The sequence below is a fragment of the Spermophilus citellus genome, assembly GCF_964194105.1.
Source record: "Spermophilus citellus genome assembly, chromosome: 4".
Lineage (NCBI taxonomy): Eukaryota > Metazoa > Chordata > Mammalia > Rodentia > Sciuridae > Spermophilus > Spermophilus citellus.
In genome coordinates, this window is record NC_138185.1 from 18,121,177 (window position 1) to 18,138,849 (window position 17,673).

General features: G+C 36.2%; 1 protein-coding gene across 2 annotated transcripts in view; it reads right to left on the reverse strand.

The window, feature by feature from the left end:
• Positions 1-17,673, reverse strand: part of TOP1 (DNA topoisomerase I) — an 84,797-nt gene that overhangs the window by 41,107 nt on the left and 26,017 nt on the right. For both annotated transcript variants that reach the window (XM_081289976.1, XM_081289975.1), the window contains exon 3: positions 13,411-13,513. In XM_081289976.1, coding sequence (XP_081146102.1) covers positions 13,411-13,513 — 103 coding nt within the window. The remainder of the gene's footprint in view (positions 1-13,410; positions 13,514-17,673) is intronic.

Consider the following 17,673-nt stretch of genomic DNA (forward strand, 5'->3'; position numbering starts at 1 on the left):
GCATTAATGTATTTCACAAGAAAACAAAAGGGAGCTCAAATTCAAGTTCTCTGAATTGGGGAGTCTAAACTACGTTCACCATGATGAATGAATATCAAGTTCTTGCCTTTCCCATCCCATACTTAGCACTTAGCTCAGGTAAAACAGACTTTACTGGCAATGAGCTCTAATGAGGCTAGGCTCATCCCATAAAGTCTACTCTAAAGGGGTCTTGTTTTACATGAATACTTGTCTATGCAGAAGACTAAAACAGGAGAAATAAATGATGGCATCCAGTTAGCCACAACCCAGAATAGGGAATATCTGTTCTCACACACATCTCTGTGCACACAGCAGCTGCAACTCAAGATAGGCAATTATAGGTTATAAATACGCAGAAATTTCTAAGAAATCAAGCCAGCAGGGTGAGGGGACTAGCAAAAAAAAAAAAAACAGGACCACAGGTTTAGGAAAAGGTACAGGTACTGGCACAGATTAAAAAAAAAAACCTAAGTCTACTTTCCCTCATTTACATATTCCTCCTGCTATATTACTCTCATTAGGCTGTTATTTTTAGGTGCCACATTTTTTTAACTAATGAGGGTAAAGAATTTTGGAGGCACAGTGACCAAGTTCTCCACATGCTGTTTTTTCTTTGCATTAGTATGACATAACTCTACTTAATGTGTTCTCATAATGTTTCTACCCAAAACCCAATGTTTTAATCAATTTAATTTTTTTATTTATTTGGAAAAAATGGCTTATATTTGGATTAATATTCTTGTTTACCTGTTCTTATTAATTTCACCAGTTTTAGAATGAACAGTGAAACAGCAAGGTTTAGAAATGATTCTTTAGGAATTAACACATGTAATCATAGGTACTACACAGTTGAGATTACCAGAAAATGTTTGAATTTACTACTCTGTTACAAAAACACTACAGCTTTTTTAAGAGCATCAATTATAAGAACATCCCATACTCATTTTATGGAAGTTATAACCTATAAGGAAGAAATCTGGAAACTACATTTATCATGATGAATGAATATACTCCATCACTCCAAAGTATGGGGGCAAAAATCCTGTTCTTTAAACAAGTATTATACTTGATATTTTCACACCCACTATTTCATTCAATTCTTAAAATATTTCTGTGAGGTAGGCAATAAAACCTACCTCACAGAAATATTTTAAGAATTGAATACTAATTACAAACAAAGGAAACAGGGGTTAAAAGGTTATTCAAAGTTGCAAAGTTGAAATTTAAAATTAGTATTTCCAAGTTCAGAGCACCTTCCAATACACTGATACCATTACATTTCCCCAAACTGGTAGCTATCACTTAAGATAGAATGGTATTAGAAATGCATATATTCAGACTGTTATCTTTATTTCATCATAAACTTTCTATAATAAATATCTTAGATACTTGCAAGTATTAATTCCTTGTAATTGCTTTCCATGAAAATATAAATGGTTCATTCAGGGATATAAATTCAAGAATGTTCCAGGCTCCATCTTCCTTTACAAATTCTATTACCACCCCTTGTTCTTTTTCAGTCTATTTGACTAAAAAACTGGACTTCTTGCAATCACAGCATCAGCACCTATGAGAAGACACATATTCCTCCAGTTTTCAGTTTTGCTATTCATTGTCATACCAAAAGAGACATCAGAGAAAAGGAATCCACAAATGACAAAGCAACAAGACAGTACTCAGGCCACTCCAGGAAGCCAAAAGTAATCAACTGATACTTCCTCTGCTTGTTAAACAAAAGGAAATCTATACAGAAAATCCAAGCTTCCTGCTACATTAGTAACCCCCTTTGCAGGTCATAATTAATCACAAAGACCAAAATGGGATAGAGCTATCAATTTGATTTTCCAAAGGAACCGATTCTCCTCTATTCTCAACTGTTTTGATTAAAAAAAAAAGAAAGAAAGAAAGCAAGCAAGCAGGTTTGGATTTTTACACTAGCTGAGCTCAGATGATTCAAGGTTAAGAACAATGGTACAGAGCATTTCCACTAGGAATTATTAGAAATTTGGGTTTATGGAGCCCCACCATGTCTCTGAATAAGTTATTATCTATACTTGTCAGATGTTATTCCTGTCACCATTCCAGAAACAAAGCAAAGAACCCAAGAGCCCAACCCCTCATATATAACCTTACACTGGCAGGAGTGCTGGCAAACACCAAGCTCCCCTGCCCATCTTTCTTGGGAATATGCCTGAAATAAGTAGTAAAAGCACTAGGGAACAAAGAATTGTGATTCAGAATCATGTCTTAGGTATCATCATGAAAGCCAGAAGCCAGATTCAGATTTAGCTAGTAGCAGAAAATGAAGCCAACATGGGGTCAGCTGAGCTGACTCATTATGTGAGATTTTATAACACTGTCTTTTTCCAACAGATTTAAGACTAGTCTGACTTTTGTGCTGGTTTAAAGGACTGCACCTTCCACTAAATGAGATGATGGGAATTCTGACCAGTGCAAGAGAAAAATTCGTGTGTTGATCAAGTCTTTTTTTTTTAAAGTACTTTTAATTGAATAAAATAGGAATTTACCACACAGACATGAGGTACTCACAAAGTCTTACTGCTTGGCTTTTGTCTGAGAATAAGATTCCACCACACTAGCAGAGACTGGACAAGCAAAAGTCAATGTTAAACAGAATAAATGGAGGGCTGAGGATATAACTCAGTTGTAGACTGCCTACTTAGCATGCACAAGGCCCTGGGTTTGATCCCCAGCACTGCAAAAAATAATAACAACAATAATAATAATAGATTCAAAGTCACCTTTCCAGAGTGTTTATGCTTCAGTCAGCTAAATTCCATTAATAGTAGTAGTAGTAGTAATAACAATGTAGGGGAAAAGTAACATACTATTTTTTGTTAAATAAAGGCTACATTAAAGTATTTTTTTTAATTTATTTTTTAGGTGTAGATGGACACAACACAATGCCTTTATTTGTATGTGGTACTGAGGCTCAAACCCGGGTCCTGCTGGTGCTAGGCGAGTGCTCTACGGCTGAGCCACAATCCTAACCCCGTAACATATTATTTTTAAAATAACAATGGCGAGTGCTTTGGTTTGTGATTCTGGGAGCTAAGCAAACAACAGAAAATCAACCAGTATTTTTCCAAGGTACACAGGCAGGAGGGTAAGAGAAAGGGGAAGTAGGGAGGTAGTGGTAGGAAGCCAAGAAGGAAAAGTATTTCCTTTCTGCTCTGGGAAAGCATTTATTGTTTCTTCAAAAAAAATAAATAAATAAAAAATAAAGGACCCCCTCCCCAAAAATCAAAAAAACCCAGATACCCCTGAGCCTAATATTCTGGGAAGCTAGAAAGCTGGCTATGAGAAGCCATCTAGTCCACTATCAACAATATTAAGTGCTTAGGAGATAGAAGAATAGCACCAAGTGCTAGAATATCAAATCATCTAAGAATACATCACCATAACAAAACTCAAGTAAGTATTGGCACTTACAAATGACAATAATTTGGGGCTGGGGATGTGGCTCAAGCGGTAGCGCGCTCGCCTGGCATGCGTGCGGCCCGGGTTCGATCCTCAGCACCACATACCAACAAAGATGTTGTGTCCGCCGAGAACTAAAAAATAAATATTAAAAAAAAATTTCCCTCTCTCTCTCTCTCTCTCTCTCTCTCCTTTCACTTTAAAACAAACAAACAAACAAACAAACAAAAAATGACAATAATTTGTGATAGATGTCAGCATATGACTTTTTTCTTTATTTTTCACATCTGACTTTAGGGAAGCACTTTACAACTTCTCTTTGGAACATCCTAATTGCCAGCATCAATACTTATATACTTTGGGGCTATTACTAAGTAAAATAAGGATTATATGAACACAAGCACAGAAATATGGTGACAGGTGATCTGAGAATAAGTAAGACAACTACTAAATGACTAACAGGTGGACAGATTATATAATGTGGATATGCCAGACAAAGGGGTCAATCAAATCTTGGTACTGAATTAGTATGGTACACAATTTAAAACTTATGAATTGTTTATTTGTGAACTTTCTACTTTTGGACTTTAGTTGATGTAGGGAAAACAAAACTACAGAAAGTGAAATTCTGAATGAGTACTACCATATATATAGAATTGTTAAAAGTTCAAGTAGAATAGACTTTTGGAAATTATTTAATCCTTTGGAGACTGGAGAGGACAAAAGGATATGACTAAAGATACCAAAACCAAACATTTTCAGAACTCCTTTACCTAAGTTTCTGGTCTTTATTAATAAGAGTAAAAAGATTCCAAGACAGATACCTTTTCCTGCATCCTATATCCCCATTTCTCAACTATTCCCAATGGCTTCTTGCTCCCTTCAGAATCAAGTTCCAACTTGTTTAAACAGTTTTTAATAGTTTTACCTCAAGCCACTTTTGTGGCCCTCATTTTCTACCATCTCATCCTGTGTAATAATCTAGGCATGCACCTAACTGGATTCCTCCCAAAACGAAGCACACACTATAATACTTTCATGTTTTGTTTATGCTTTTGTCCTTGTGATGCTGGGGGCAGAATCCATGTCCTTGCACATGCCAGGCTACTACTAAGCTATACACCTAGCCCCCATTTATGCTTTCATCACCATGTGGAAAGCACCTCTTTCTAGCCATCTCCTTCCTTTGTCAAGATCTTAACCATCGGGGCTAGGGATGTAGCTCAAGTGGTAGCGCTCTGGCATGCGTGTGGCCCGGGTTCGATCCTCAGCACCACATAACAAAGATGTTGTGTCTGCCGAAAACTAAAAAATACATATTAAAAAAAGATCTTAACCATCTTTCAACAGTTAGCTCAAATTAGGCTGTCTCTACCATGAAATCTTAGAAACAATGATTATAGCTCATTATAAGGCAGCTAAAAATAATTGAAAATATCATGTCGCTAAAAGAGATGCTATCAATAATTAACTATTAGAGTCAACAACCAAAATTGACAGCTCAAGATATTCTATAAGTAATGTAATAAGAAATCATATTCATCACCATCATTATCCTAATTATTTATTTAGTTGTTATAGTTTCCAATGAGTTATCATATACACAAAAAACCCTCAAAGCTTGACAAAGCATGTATTGTTACCAACACTTGATCAAAATGAAAAATGAGCCACATAAGTTGAAGACCTTGGATTAGGACACATAGCTTATAAATGAAAAAAACCTGGATTTTTTTATTTCAGTTTTATATTACTCTGACTCTGATATCAATGGGAATGGTTCTCAAATTTCTAAACTACCCAACCTTTCCAACTATCCATTAACTGTTCTCTTCCTCCAGACAAGTTGATATAGAAATAAATGTATAGATAAAGGAAGGACTTCAGCAAAGAGAACTGGGAATGGTGGTACATGCCTGTAATTCCTGCTATTCAGGAGGCTGAGGCAGAAGGATCCCAAGTTGAGGCCAGCCTAATCAAATTACCAACACCCTGTCTCAAAATAAAAAATTAAAAAGGGCTGGAGTAAAAAGGGCTCAATGATAAAGCTCTCCAGTACCAAAAAAGAAAAGAAATCCGTCTTTCACATGTGAGTGCTTAAAAAAAAAAAAAAAAAAACACCCTAAAATCTGAGAATTGAATGCTTGATTCAAGCACATTTTCCTAAAGCCTTACATTTTCTCAATGCTAATTCAGGTAGGATTTAGAACTGAAAGGAAAGCAGAAGCCAAATGCATTCCTACTCTCAGATGTTTCTCACACTGACATTATAGATTGGCACTGCCAATATGGCTGGAAAAGTGCTTCCCTTTCTACTTCATAGCAGTAGTTTTCTGTCTTCCTTGGCTTTCCACAAATTTTGTCACTCCAGTCCATGTGCCAGATTTAAAACTGGCATGAAATGCAGAGTCACAAATTAGAAGGAGGAATCTCATTTCTCATATGATATTCTCTTATTTTCTAAAAATCAAGAATCTTATCCAATTTGCTCTTAATAGTATTTTGTTAATGTGAGTTTTAAGGATTTGGGATCCAAATACAAAGCTGTTGCCTAAGATGTAACATTTTAAAATCTAAGGTACCTACCTATGACATGCAGACAAGAAGAGCAGAGCTTGTATTTGAACAGTTCGCTTACATAGGTGACTTTCATTAGGGAGGAAATTTTTTGTTTGCCTTTCTCTCACCCTGCACCCCCCAAAGAAACAATGTAATGGGAACACAGGAGCCCTGAGCTCTCCTCATTCTGTTACCACATTGCTGAGTGACTTTGCACACATCCTCAGATTCCCATCCACCCGAAGAGACAAGATGAAATGACCTTTAATTTCTGTTCCCTTATTTTGTACCTTAAGTGAGGACAATAAAAAGAAAAACAAATGAATAAGATGAGATCTCCTGAAGGTTGGGTTGAGAGTCCCACAAGATAGAAGACTACTCTGCTGTTTGCAGACACTTCAAGTCTATATAATAAAGTAGCATGCCTCTTGGACTTGGCTCCTGAGTATAGTCTGATGACAAATGATTGGTATTAACATCTAGTACAGAAGGATAGGACACAAAGACACATTAGAAACACTTGTTTCCTCATGGTAACAGATGATCATAGATAGGTAACAGCCACAAAATTAGCCAGGTCTGATCAGCAAAGATTCAGAATAAATAGTAACATTTTGGACCAGGATATGCTAAATCTTAATTATTATGGATTTCAGACGAGATGGAACAATTCTTGAGGAAGAAACCTAAAACTAAGATAAGAGTTTTACAAAACCTTTAAAGAGGAATTAATACCAATACTTTTCAAGCTATTTCAGGAAATAGAAAAAGAGGGAGAACTTCCAAATTCATTCTACGAGACCAACATCACCCTGATTCCTAAACCAGACAAAGACTTCAAAGAAAGAAAACTACAGACCTATATCTCTAATGAACCTAGATGCAAAAATCCTCAATAAAATTCTGGCGAATCGGATACAAAATCATATCAAAAAAATTGTACACCATGATCAAGTAGGATTCATCCCTGGGATGCAAGGCTGGTTCAATATACGGAAATCAATAAATGTTATTCACCACATCAATAGACTTAAAGATAAGAACCATATGATCATCTCGATAGATGCGGAAAAAGCATTTGACAAAGTACAGCATCCCTTTATGTTCAAAACTCTCGAGAAAATAGGGATAACAGGAACATACCTCAAGATTGTAAAAGCAATCTATGCTAAGCCTCAGGCTAGCATCATTCTGAATGGAGAAAAATTGAAGGCATTCCCTCTAAAATCTGGAACAAGACAGGGATGCCCTCTCTCACCACTTCTGTTCAACATAGTTCTCGAAACACTGGCCAGAGCAATTAGACAGACGAAAGAAATTAAAGGCATAAAAATAGGAAAAGAAGAACTTAAATTATCACTATTTGCAGATGACATGATTCTATACCTAGCAGACCCAAAAGGGTCTACAAAGAAACTATTAGAACTAATAAATGAATTCAGCAAAGTGGCAGGATATAAAATCAACACGCATAAATCAAAGGCATTCCTGTATATCAGCGACAAATCCTCTGAAATGGAAATGAGGACAATCACTCCATTCACAATATCCTCAAAAATAATAAAATACTGGGGCTGGGGATGTGGCTCAAGTGGTAGCGCGCTTGCCTGGCATGCGTGCGGCCCGGGTTCGATCCTCAGCACCACATACCAACAAAGATGTTGTGTCCCCCGAGAACTAAAAAATAAATATTAAAAATTCTCTCTCTCTCTCCTCCTCTCTCACTCTCTCTTTAAAAAAAAAAAAATAATAATGAAATACTTGGGAATCAACCTAACAAAAGAGGTAAAAGACTTATACAATGAAAACTACAGAACCCTAAAGAGAGAAATTGAAGAAGATCTTAGAAGATGGAAAAATATACCCTGTTCATGGATAGGCAGAACTAACATCATCAAAATGGCGATATTACCAAAAGTTCTCTATAGGTTTAATGCAATGCCAATCAAAATCCCAATGGCATTTCTTGTAGAAATAGAGAAAGCAATCACGAAATTCATATGGAAAAATAAAAGACCCAGAATAGCAAAAACAATGCTAAGCAGGAAGTGTGAATCAGGTGGTATAGCGATACCAGACTTCAAACTATACTACAGAGCAATAGTAACAAAAACAGCATGGTATTGGTACCAAAACAGGCGGGTGGACCAATGGTACAGAATAGAGGACACAGAAACCAACCCACAAAACTACAACTTTCTTATATTTGATAAAGGGGCTAAAAGCATGCAATGGAGGAAGGATAGCATCTTCAACAAATGGTGCTGGGAAAACTGGAAATCCATTTGCATCAAAATGAAACTGAATCCCTTTCTCTCGCCATGCACAAAAGTTAACTCAAAATGGATCAAGGAGCTTGATATTAAATCAGAGACACGGCGTCTGATAGAAGAAAAAGTTGGCTATGATCTACATACTGTGGGGTCGGGCTCCAAATTCCTCAATAGGACACCCATAGCACAAGAATTAATATCTAGAATCAACAAATGGGACTTGCTCAAACTAAAAAGTTTTTTCTCAGCAAAAGAAACAATAAGAGAGGTAAATAGGGAGCCTACATCATGGGAACAAATCTTTACTCCTCACACTTCAGATAGAGCCCTAATATCCAGAGTATATAAAGAACTCAAAAAATTAGACAATAAGATAACAAATAACCCAATCAACAAATGGGCCAAGGACCTAAACAGACACTTCTCAGAGGAGGACATACAATCAATCAACAAGTACATGAAAAAATGCTCACCATCTCTAGCAGTCAGAGAAATGCAAATCAAAACCACCCTAAGATATCATCTCACTCCAGTAAGATTGGCAGCCATTATGAAGTCAAACAACAACAAGTGCTGGCGAGGATGTGGGGAAAAGGGTACACTTGTACATTGTTGGTGGGACTGCAAATTGGTAGCCAATTTGGAAAGCAGTATGGAGATTTCTTGGAAAGCTGGGAATGGAACCACCATTTGACCCAGCTATTCCCCTTCTGAGTCTATTCCCTAAAGACCTAAAAACAGCATGCTACAGGGACACTGCTACATCGATGTTCATAGCAGCACAATTCACAATAGAAAGACTGTGGAAGCAACCTAGATGCCCTTCAATAGACGAATGGATAAAAAAAATGTGGCATTTATACACAATGGAGTATTACTCTACATTAAAAAATGACAAAATTATAGAATTTGGAGGGAAATGGATGGCATTAGAGCAGATTATGCTAAGTGAAGCTAGCCAATCCCTAAAAAACAAATGCCAAATGTCTTCTTTGATATAAGGAGAGTAACTAAGAACAGAGTAGGGAAGAAGAGCATGAAGATGACTAACATTAAACAGGGATGAGAGGTGGGAGGGAAAGGGAGAGAGAAGGGAAATTGCTTGGAAATGGAAGGAGACCCTCAGGGTTATACAAAATTACATACACGAGGAAGTGAGGGGAAAGGGAAAAATAATACAAGGGGGAGAAATGAATTACAGTAGAGGCGGTAGAGAGAGAAGAGGGGTGGGGAGTGAAGGGGAGGGGGGATAGTAGAGGATAGGAAAGGCAGCAGAGTACAACAGACATGAGTATGTCAATATGTAAATTAGTGGAAGTGTAACTGATGTGATTCTGCAATCTGTATACGGGGTAAAAATAACCCACTTGAATCAAAGTATGAAATATGATATATCAAGAACTATGTAATGTTTTGAACAACCAATTTAAAAAAAAAAAAAAAGATACAGGACTAGATATAGTCACATATAAACAGAAACTCAGGCCAGTTTACACAATGTCTCTTGGCAAATGATTTATTATGTTCTTTACTATTTTGATTAGAAGTATTAAAAGGTACCCCCCAAAAAAGTACATACAAAAAAATTCCTCCATTTACCTATGCTGTAATCTTGGAAAAGTATGCTTCTGATAGATGTAAAATTATCTCCTCATATTTGCAGAGCAATACATGAAGACTTTTTTTTTTCTTTTAATAGTTGTACATGGGCAGTATGCCTTTATCTATTTTTTTATGTGGTGCTGAGGAACAAACCTAGTGCCTCACACATGCTAGGCAAGTGCTCTGCCACTGAGTTACAGCCCCAGCCACAAAGACCTTTTATATTTACTGATTTCTATGGTTTCCCTTTGAATCAAAGATCAAATCCAGGGATGCATAACCACCAAGCTCAACTACAGCCCTTTTTGATTTAATTAGAGACAGGGTCTCACTGAATTGCTTAGGGCTTTGCTAAATTGCTGAGGCTGGCTTTGAACTTGCAATCTTCCTGCCTCAGCCTCCCAAGCTGCTGGGATTATAGTGTGTGTCACAGTGCCTGGCCATATCCGTTTCTTAAAAACAAAAAAACAGGAGATTTTGGTAAAATAGGAGGGCCAAACTTTTGTCCCCCAAACCCTTTGTGCCACTTTTACCTTACCTTGCCTCCTACCATAATCATTACTGTGGGTAAAATAGCATGCACCAGAAGACTTAAAAAACTAATGTTTTAAGTATTAACCTCTTTTTTGTGCTGCTGGGGACTGAACCCAGGACCTTGCACATGCTAGGCGAGTGCTCTACCTCTAGGCCACATCCCTAGCCCAAACTCTTTCTTTTTAAAGAACTTTGGATAGATGTCTAGTAACCTTAAATCAACATTTCTTTGCATGATCTATAAAAAGTATGTCTCTTACCCTCTCAGATGAAGTCCTTTATGGTCAAAGATAATTTAAACTATTTGTTCTCATCTCACATCGACTAGCACAATGTAAATATGGCTGGTAGGGCAAAAATTGTTTGACATGTTTTGACAATTCTACTCCTAGATACATACCCCCAAAAATTTAAAGAAGGGACTCAAATAGATACTAAAGCACCAAAGTTCACAGTAGCATTATTCACAACATCCAAAAGGTAGAAACAACCAAACTATACATCAGAAGATGGATTTTTAAATGTTATGTAAATATACAATGGGATGTTATTCAGTAAAAAAACTAAATAAATAAAATTCTGCTATGTTACACCACGAACAAACCTTAAAGATATTAATAAATATCATTATTTCATTTATATGAGGTACCTAGAAAAGGCAAATTCATAGAATCATAAAGTAGAATAAAAACTGGGATGAGATAGAGAGAACAAGTACTTACTCTCTAGTAGAATGATTAAGAGATTGGAATGATGAAAAAGTAAACAGAGATGGGTGGTGGTACTTAAGTATTTCTGTGAATGTATTTAATGCCACATAAGATGACAAAATTTTGTTAGTATATTTTACCACAAGCACAAAAAAATTGTTCAAAAAGAATGGGATGATCAAAGGGATCTAATAACTCCTATAGACAGAACTGAGACTAAGGAGATGGGAATTAGTATACTTATCAGTAATCCACTCACTGATTCAATAAATATACAGTAGTAAATACCACCCATCTACAAGGTACCATTCTAAGCAGTAAGGATGTAAAATGAATACAGAATACACCCATTCTCGACATCTTTTTAATTTTTTTTGGTAGTTGTGTATTCACAGCATGCCTTTATTTTATTGGTTTATTTTTATGCAGTGCCAAGGTTTGAACCCAGTGCCTCACACATACTAGGCAAGTACTCTGCCACTGAGCTAAATCCTCAGCCCAACTCTCAGCATCTTTTGAGGCCAGTAGGACATATAGAAAAGAAAATAGACAATTATAACACCAACACAGCTTTGTAGTTACTATGAAATGGGTCAAGTTGTTTGATATTATTCAACTCTTCCATATCATTAATGATTTCCTATTTATACTAATGATTACTGAGAAAGGTAGTAAAATCTTTGACTGTGACTATGCATTTCTATTTCTTTTCACAGTTCTATTAGTTTTTGCTTTGTATATATTGTATATTTATATGTATTAGTAAACATTTATAATTGTTAGTATCTTGATTAATTGGTCCCTATTTATCATTATACAATAAATTTCTTTATCCATGGCAATATTATTTGCTATCAAATCTATTTTGGTAGATATTAATATGAGCTGGACAATTGTAAACTGGAGAGTAAAGATGTATGTGAACTGAAGGGATTTAATCTTTTTCTTTTTTGGTACTGAGGGTTGGACCCAGATTTTAACCACTGACCTGCAACCCCAACACTTTCTTTCTTGAGACAGAGTCTTGCTAAATTGCTGAGCCTAGCTTTGAACTTGTGATCCTCCTGCCTCACCCTCCCAAGCTGCTGGGATTACAGACATGGGCCACCAAACCCAGCTAGAGTCAACTTTTGACATCAAATTAATAAAGAAAATGGAAACTAGATGATTAAGTGGTAAGAAATGAGCAAGTGGTGGGGGTGACAGATGATTTCTTCAAATGTCCCCACTAGAAAAAGTTATCTGGTTATTTTAATGATTCATAAAGAAATTCTTTTTCATTAAAAATAAAAGACAATGATCTTTAACTTGTCTACAGAGAATTGGACAAGCTAACAAAGCAATTCTAAGACTCCAGAATGAGACACTTGCTCCAATGAATGATGAATCTTTTTATATTCTGTCCTAACAAAGGTAATGCCACTAAGGGACTACCATATATATGACTTTCTCACCAACAACTGTTTTTAAGTCAAAATGAAAGACAAGTCTCATTTTCAATGACTGAATTTAACCACTTTCCTTCTACACCAAGAAATGGAAGAAAAACCTCTTTGGGGGGCTTGGATCCAGAAAGCTACATCATTGAGTCTCATTCATATGAAAAGTCTGAACTGTGATAATCCAATGAAAGCCAGGAAAGTTCTCAAAGAAAATCTCACATGTTCAATCTTTTACAGGGACTCACAGACCATAGAAGCCCTCATTAAGAATTTATTTTTGTTTGTTTGTGGTACTAGGGTTTGAACCCATTGAGCTACATCTCCAGCCCATTTTTTGTTTTGGGACAATCTCACTAAATTGCTAAGGCCGGCTTTGAACTAGCAATCATCCTGCCTCGGTTTCCTGAGCTGCTGGGATTAGAGGCATAACACCACCAGGCCTGACTAGTTAAGAATTTTTCATGTGCATCCCTTGAAACTACGGAAAAGGGGGGGGGGGACACGGGAACAAGTCTCTAATCCAGTTACCTATTATCAAGGCAAGCTCTCTGCACACCTGATTAAAAGCCATTATGTGTTACAATGACTCCACATCTTAAAAACTAGGTTTTTAATGAAGTATATATTGAAAATTCACCATATTTGCTTTATACATCTTCATCTGTTTGATCTAAACAATGGCACCCTAAGTGATGCCTGATTATCAAAGCTCTCCTCTTAGCAATTCTAGGATCAAATAAAAGTCTTTGCTATCCATGCTATTAACCTTCACTAAAGTTATAAAAATCCACTACTAACTGATGAGGGACTTGCTGATTTAACCCTTACCTGTTGCTATGCTTGGATTTTTCCCGGTCCTTATCCTTGTCCTTCTTGTGCTCTTTATGCCGGTGTTCTCGATCTTTGTGTTTATCTTTGTGTTTATGAGAATCTGCAACCACAAGAGATGAGTCAGTTAAGAAGAGTCATAAGCTATCTTCTGGTCACCTACCTTACAAGCTGGTCAAGAAACAGGATTCAAATGGCATGGTAGCCATAACAGCACATTCCACCAGAAGCAAAGATTTCACAAGGAAGCCCAGACAGGGCACTTCAATACTGCCTATAAAAGCAAGACCTATGGGGGATGAGAGAAGAAGAGCTATTCTACTTTGAAAAAAACAGTAGTTTGGCACTCCTCTTCCTAAATCCAAGCCTAAATGATAAATGATAAAAGAATAGATTGTGAACAATGATTCTAACCCCCATAAATTTTCCTTGTATCCCCATTTCCCAGTCAGTCCCCATCTATCAGCTCAAAATAAGCACTATTCTGATAGCACTATGGATTAGATTTGTCTACATTTCTACAGTTTCATGAGAAAGAAATCATACAGGATTTAAATTGTGCCTGATTTTTTCATTCAGCATGGTTTTGATATTTATCTGTGTTGCTGGATGAATCTAGTTGTTTTCTTTCTTTCTTTCTCTTGTGTGTGTGGGGGAACATGTGCATGGCTAGGAATGACACCCAGGGCCTCACAACAAGACAAGTATTTTACCACTAAACTACCTCCTTGATTCCATTTTATTGCAGAATACTAGTACACCATATGGATATACTGTGAATTATCCATTCACCTGTTGGTGGACATTTATTCACTTGTTCTTGTGAATAAATCTGCTAAATTCCTAAACTCATGGTAGTTTTCCTATAAACATATATTCATTTCTCTTGGTATATGCATTTAAGAGTGAAATTGCTGGGTCATATAGTTTATGTTTAACTTTATAGAAAATTGCCAAACTGTTCAAAAGTGCTTGTTTCATTCATTATACAATCCCACCAACAGTTCACTGAAGTTCTAACTGCTATAAATTATTACGAACATCTGTTATTATCTTTAATTTTATTCCACTAGGTACTAGTGGACTTCTCTAAATTACTTTTATAATAAAAAATGTTTTTAAACATTTATTTATTTCTATTGATGAATTGTAATTATACATAATAGTGGGACTCATTATGCCATATTCATATGTACATGTAATGTGATCCATCTTACTCCAAGTACCTTTTCCCTCCCCTCTTCACTCTCCTTGATCTACTTCTACTCTACTGATCTATTCTTTTAATTAATGTTATAATTTTATACTTACACACAATTCACTGTGGTATATTCATACATGGATGTAGCATGATTTGGTAAATTTTATTCCCCAGTACTTCCCCATGCTCTTCTCTCCTCCCTCCTTCTCAATCCCCTTTCGCTAACCATCTTCCTTCTTAATAAAACCTTGAAGAATAACAATCTTTAAATTTTTATTTTGACAGGTACTAATGAACATACAAAAAAGTAGCATAAGTCACTAAAAATATTTAAAGAAAAGGAAATTAAGTGAAAGGCAAATTTAGAGTAATTCCAAGTAGGTTTCAGATAACCAGGATACCAAAAACATCATCATCATCATCACTGGGGATTGGGGGCGGGGCTGTTTCCGAATTACATCTCCAGTCCTTTCTATTTGTTATTTTGAGACAAGGTCTCCCTTAAGCTGGTGAGGCTGGCCTTGAACTTGCAATCCTCCTGTCTCAGCTTCCCAGATTGCTGGGATTACAGGCATGTGCAACCATACCCAATAACATTATCTTTTTTAAATGAATAAAACTTCAAATTTGATTTTAAAACCAGGTCTCCCAATTCTTTTAAAGCAACTGTTATCTAAAAATGTAAAAATAAAATGTTGATAAACAAGATTCAAGTTAAAGATCTGAACCCCAATCCCCAATTTAAAAAGATATTACACATCTATCTACCATATGCTCAATTTGTGCTAAGTGTGCTGTGACAGACACCAAAAAATGTCAATTTCTTAAAATTTCTCAATGTCTATTGTATTATATTTTTAAATTTGTTTTTGGTGCCAAAGATTGAACCCAGAGGCCCTTAACCACTGGGCCACATCCCCAGCCCTTTTTTGTATTTTATTTAGGGTCTTGCTGAGTTGCTAAGTATCTCGCTAAGTTGCTGAGGTTGGCTTTGAATTTGTAATCCTCTTGCCTCAGCCTCCCAAATCACTGGGATCATAGGCATATGCCACCACACCAGGCAGCTACTGTATTATAAATTTACTCAATATAGTTTCACATGGGAAGGACGGATTTCTGAGAAATGATAGAGAAGCAGATTTGGGTAAGTACATAAGTAGAATTGACTACAAATAGTATGAAGCCTTCTGAACATCAAAAGACAAAAAGTGAAAAAGTAAAGCCAGTAAGGGCACACTGAATTATACCACTCATGGTAAAAATATTTGTCTACAGAGAACAAACTAGTGACCTTGAAGATAAAGGAACCTCGTTATACTACTCTCTGTACTTATGTGCTTGTATGTATCCTTTAAACTTTTTCATAATAAATAGTTCACATGATCTCTGCATTACTTCCCTTCCATTTATTTATTGTTATTATGTAAAGACACAGCAAGAAAACTAGTCTAGTTCCAATAGAGGATTTGTGTTAAAGAATGGTAAGAGATAAAGTTTAATAGATAAAATTAACCCAGAGTCAGGGTGTTCTACTCTAAGAAAGATAGGGAGCCACTACAGCAGAAATGAAACAAAAATAAAAACCATACTCGAGGAATATTGGTTGAAGGCCAGTATACATAGAAGGGTTAGTCAAACAACCAGCTAGAAGTTTTTAAAGCAGCCTGGAGAATTACAATAGCAAAAGAACTAAAAAGGGAGGAAAAAATATACCAGAGTGTTGAGAGAAATAGAAATAGAACCCAGTTCCAGGAAGTCACTGCTCTGTGTAATGAATTGCAGGAGAAGAGTCAAAGAAGACTTAAAAGTCTTAGGGTACCAGTGAATGGGAGAACAGAAGCCTGGCAAAAAAAAAAAAAAAAAAAAAAAAACCACCCAGGAAACCTGCGTAGAATAAAGATGAGGAAAGGAAAAAGAATGGAGAAATGAGGTGCTTGATTCAAGCCCTCTTGTATTTAAGGTAACAATGGGACACCTAACTGAAGAAGGTTCAGAGAAGCCAATAAATGAAAAAACCTACAAGGGTACACTGATCTCTCTATACAACTCAGGGTAAAAATATTTGTCTGTAGAGATCATACTAGTGGCCTTAAATATAAAAGTACATATCCTTGAAATTAGTATCTAAGTATAACTGTTAAAAATGTTTTGTAGAAAGGATGCCATCATTTCAAGTATCTGTTAAATCCAAAAGGAACTGTGTTGAACCTAAGATGAGAAATTAAAGAAGTAAACCAGTACATATTAAATCACCAGAAAACCTCATTCATTGAAGTGAGGTCACCTAATGGCTCTTGATAATAACTCTATCAATTCTTAGTATTTGAAAACTGCAAATGAAGACACAGGAGTAATACTCCTGAAATAAAGCAATCCTAAAAAGAAAAAAGAAAAAAAAACTTGTAACAACTAACTTCTTTCACTATAACTTAACTGGAGTTAAGACTTAAGGACAGGGGCTGGAGATGTGGCTCAAGTGGTAGTGTGCTCGCCTGGCATGCGTGCGGCCCGGGTTCGATCCTCAGCACCACATACAAAGATGTTGTATCCGCCGAATACTAAAAAATAAATATTAAAAAAAATTCTCTCTCTCTCTCTCTTTAAAAAAAAAAAAAAGACTTAAGGACAGATAAGTAAATAAAGAGAGAAAAGGAATCCATAGTTTTTGTTGTTGTTATCTAGTGTTTGTGCTGAGGTCAAAAAAGGCTTTTAAGTAAAGAAACTTCCAAAGGACTAAAGGAAAGTGTCTCCCTCTTTTCTAATTCTAAGACTAGTTGCTGGTTAACATTACATAAGGACTTGATGGTTAAGAAATCCGTTTACAACTGGATCCAGGATTATACTAAAGGTTAATCAATTTACAACCATCAAATATATTCTTTAAGTCCAAAATACCCTACTAAAGACTTATTCAGACAAGGACTCTGCCCTCAAGGAGTTTACAATCCAATAAGGTAATTAAGGTATAAACATAGTCACTGCCCAGGGCACACAAGAGAAAAGGGCACAATACAACAGATGCCAGCACTGATCTTAGGATGTCTCAATTTTCTTACTACTCG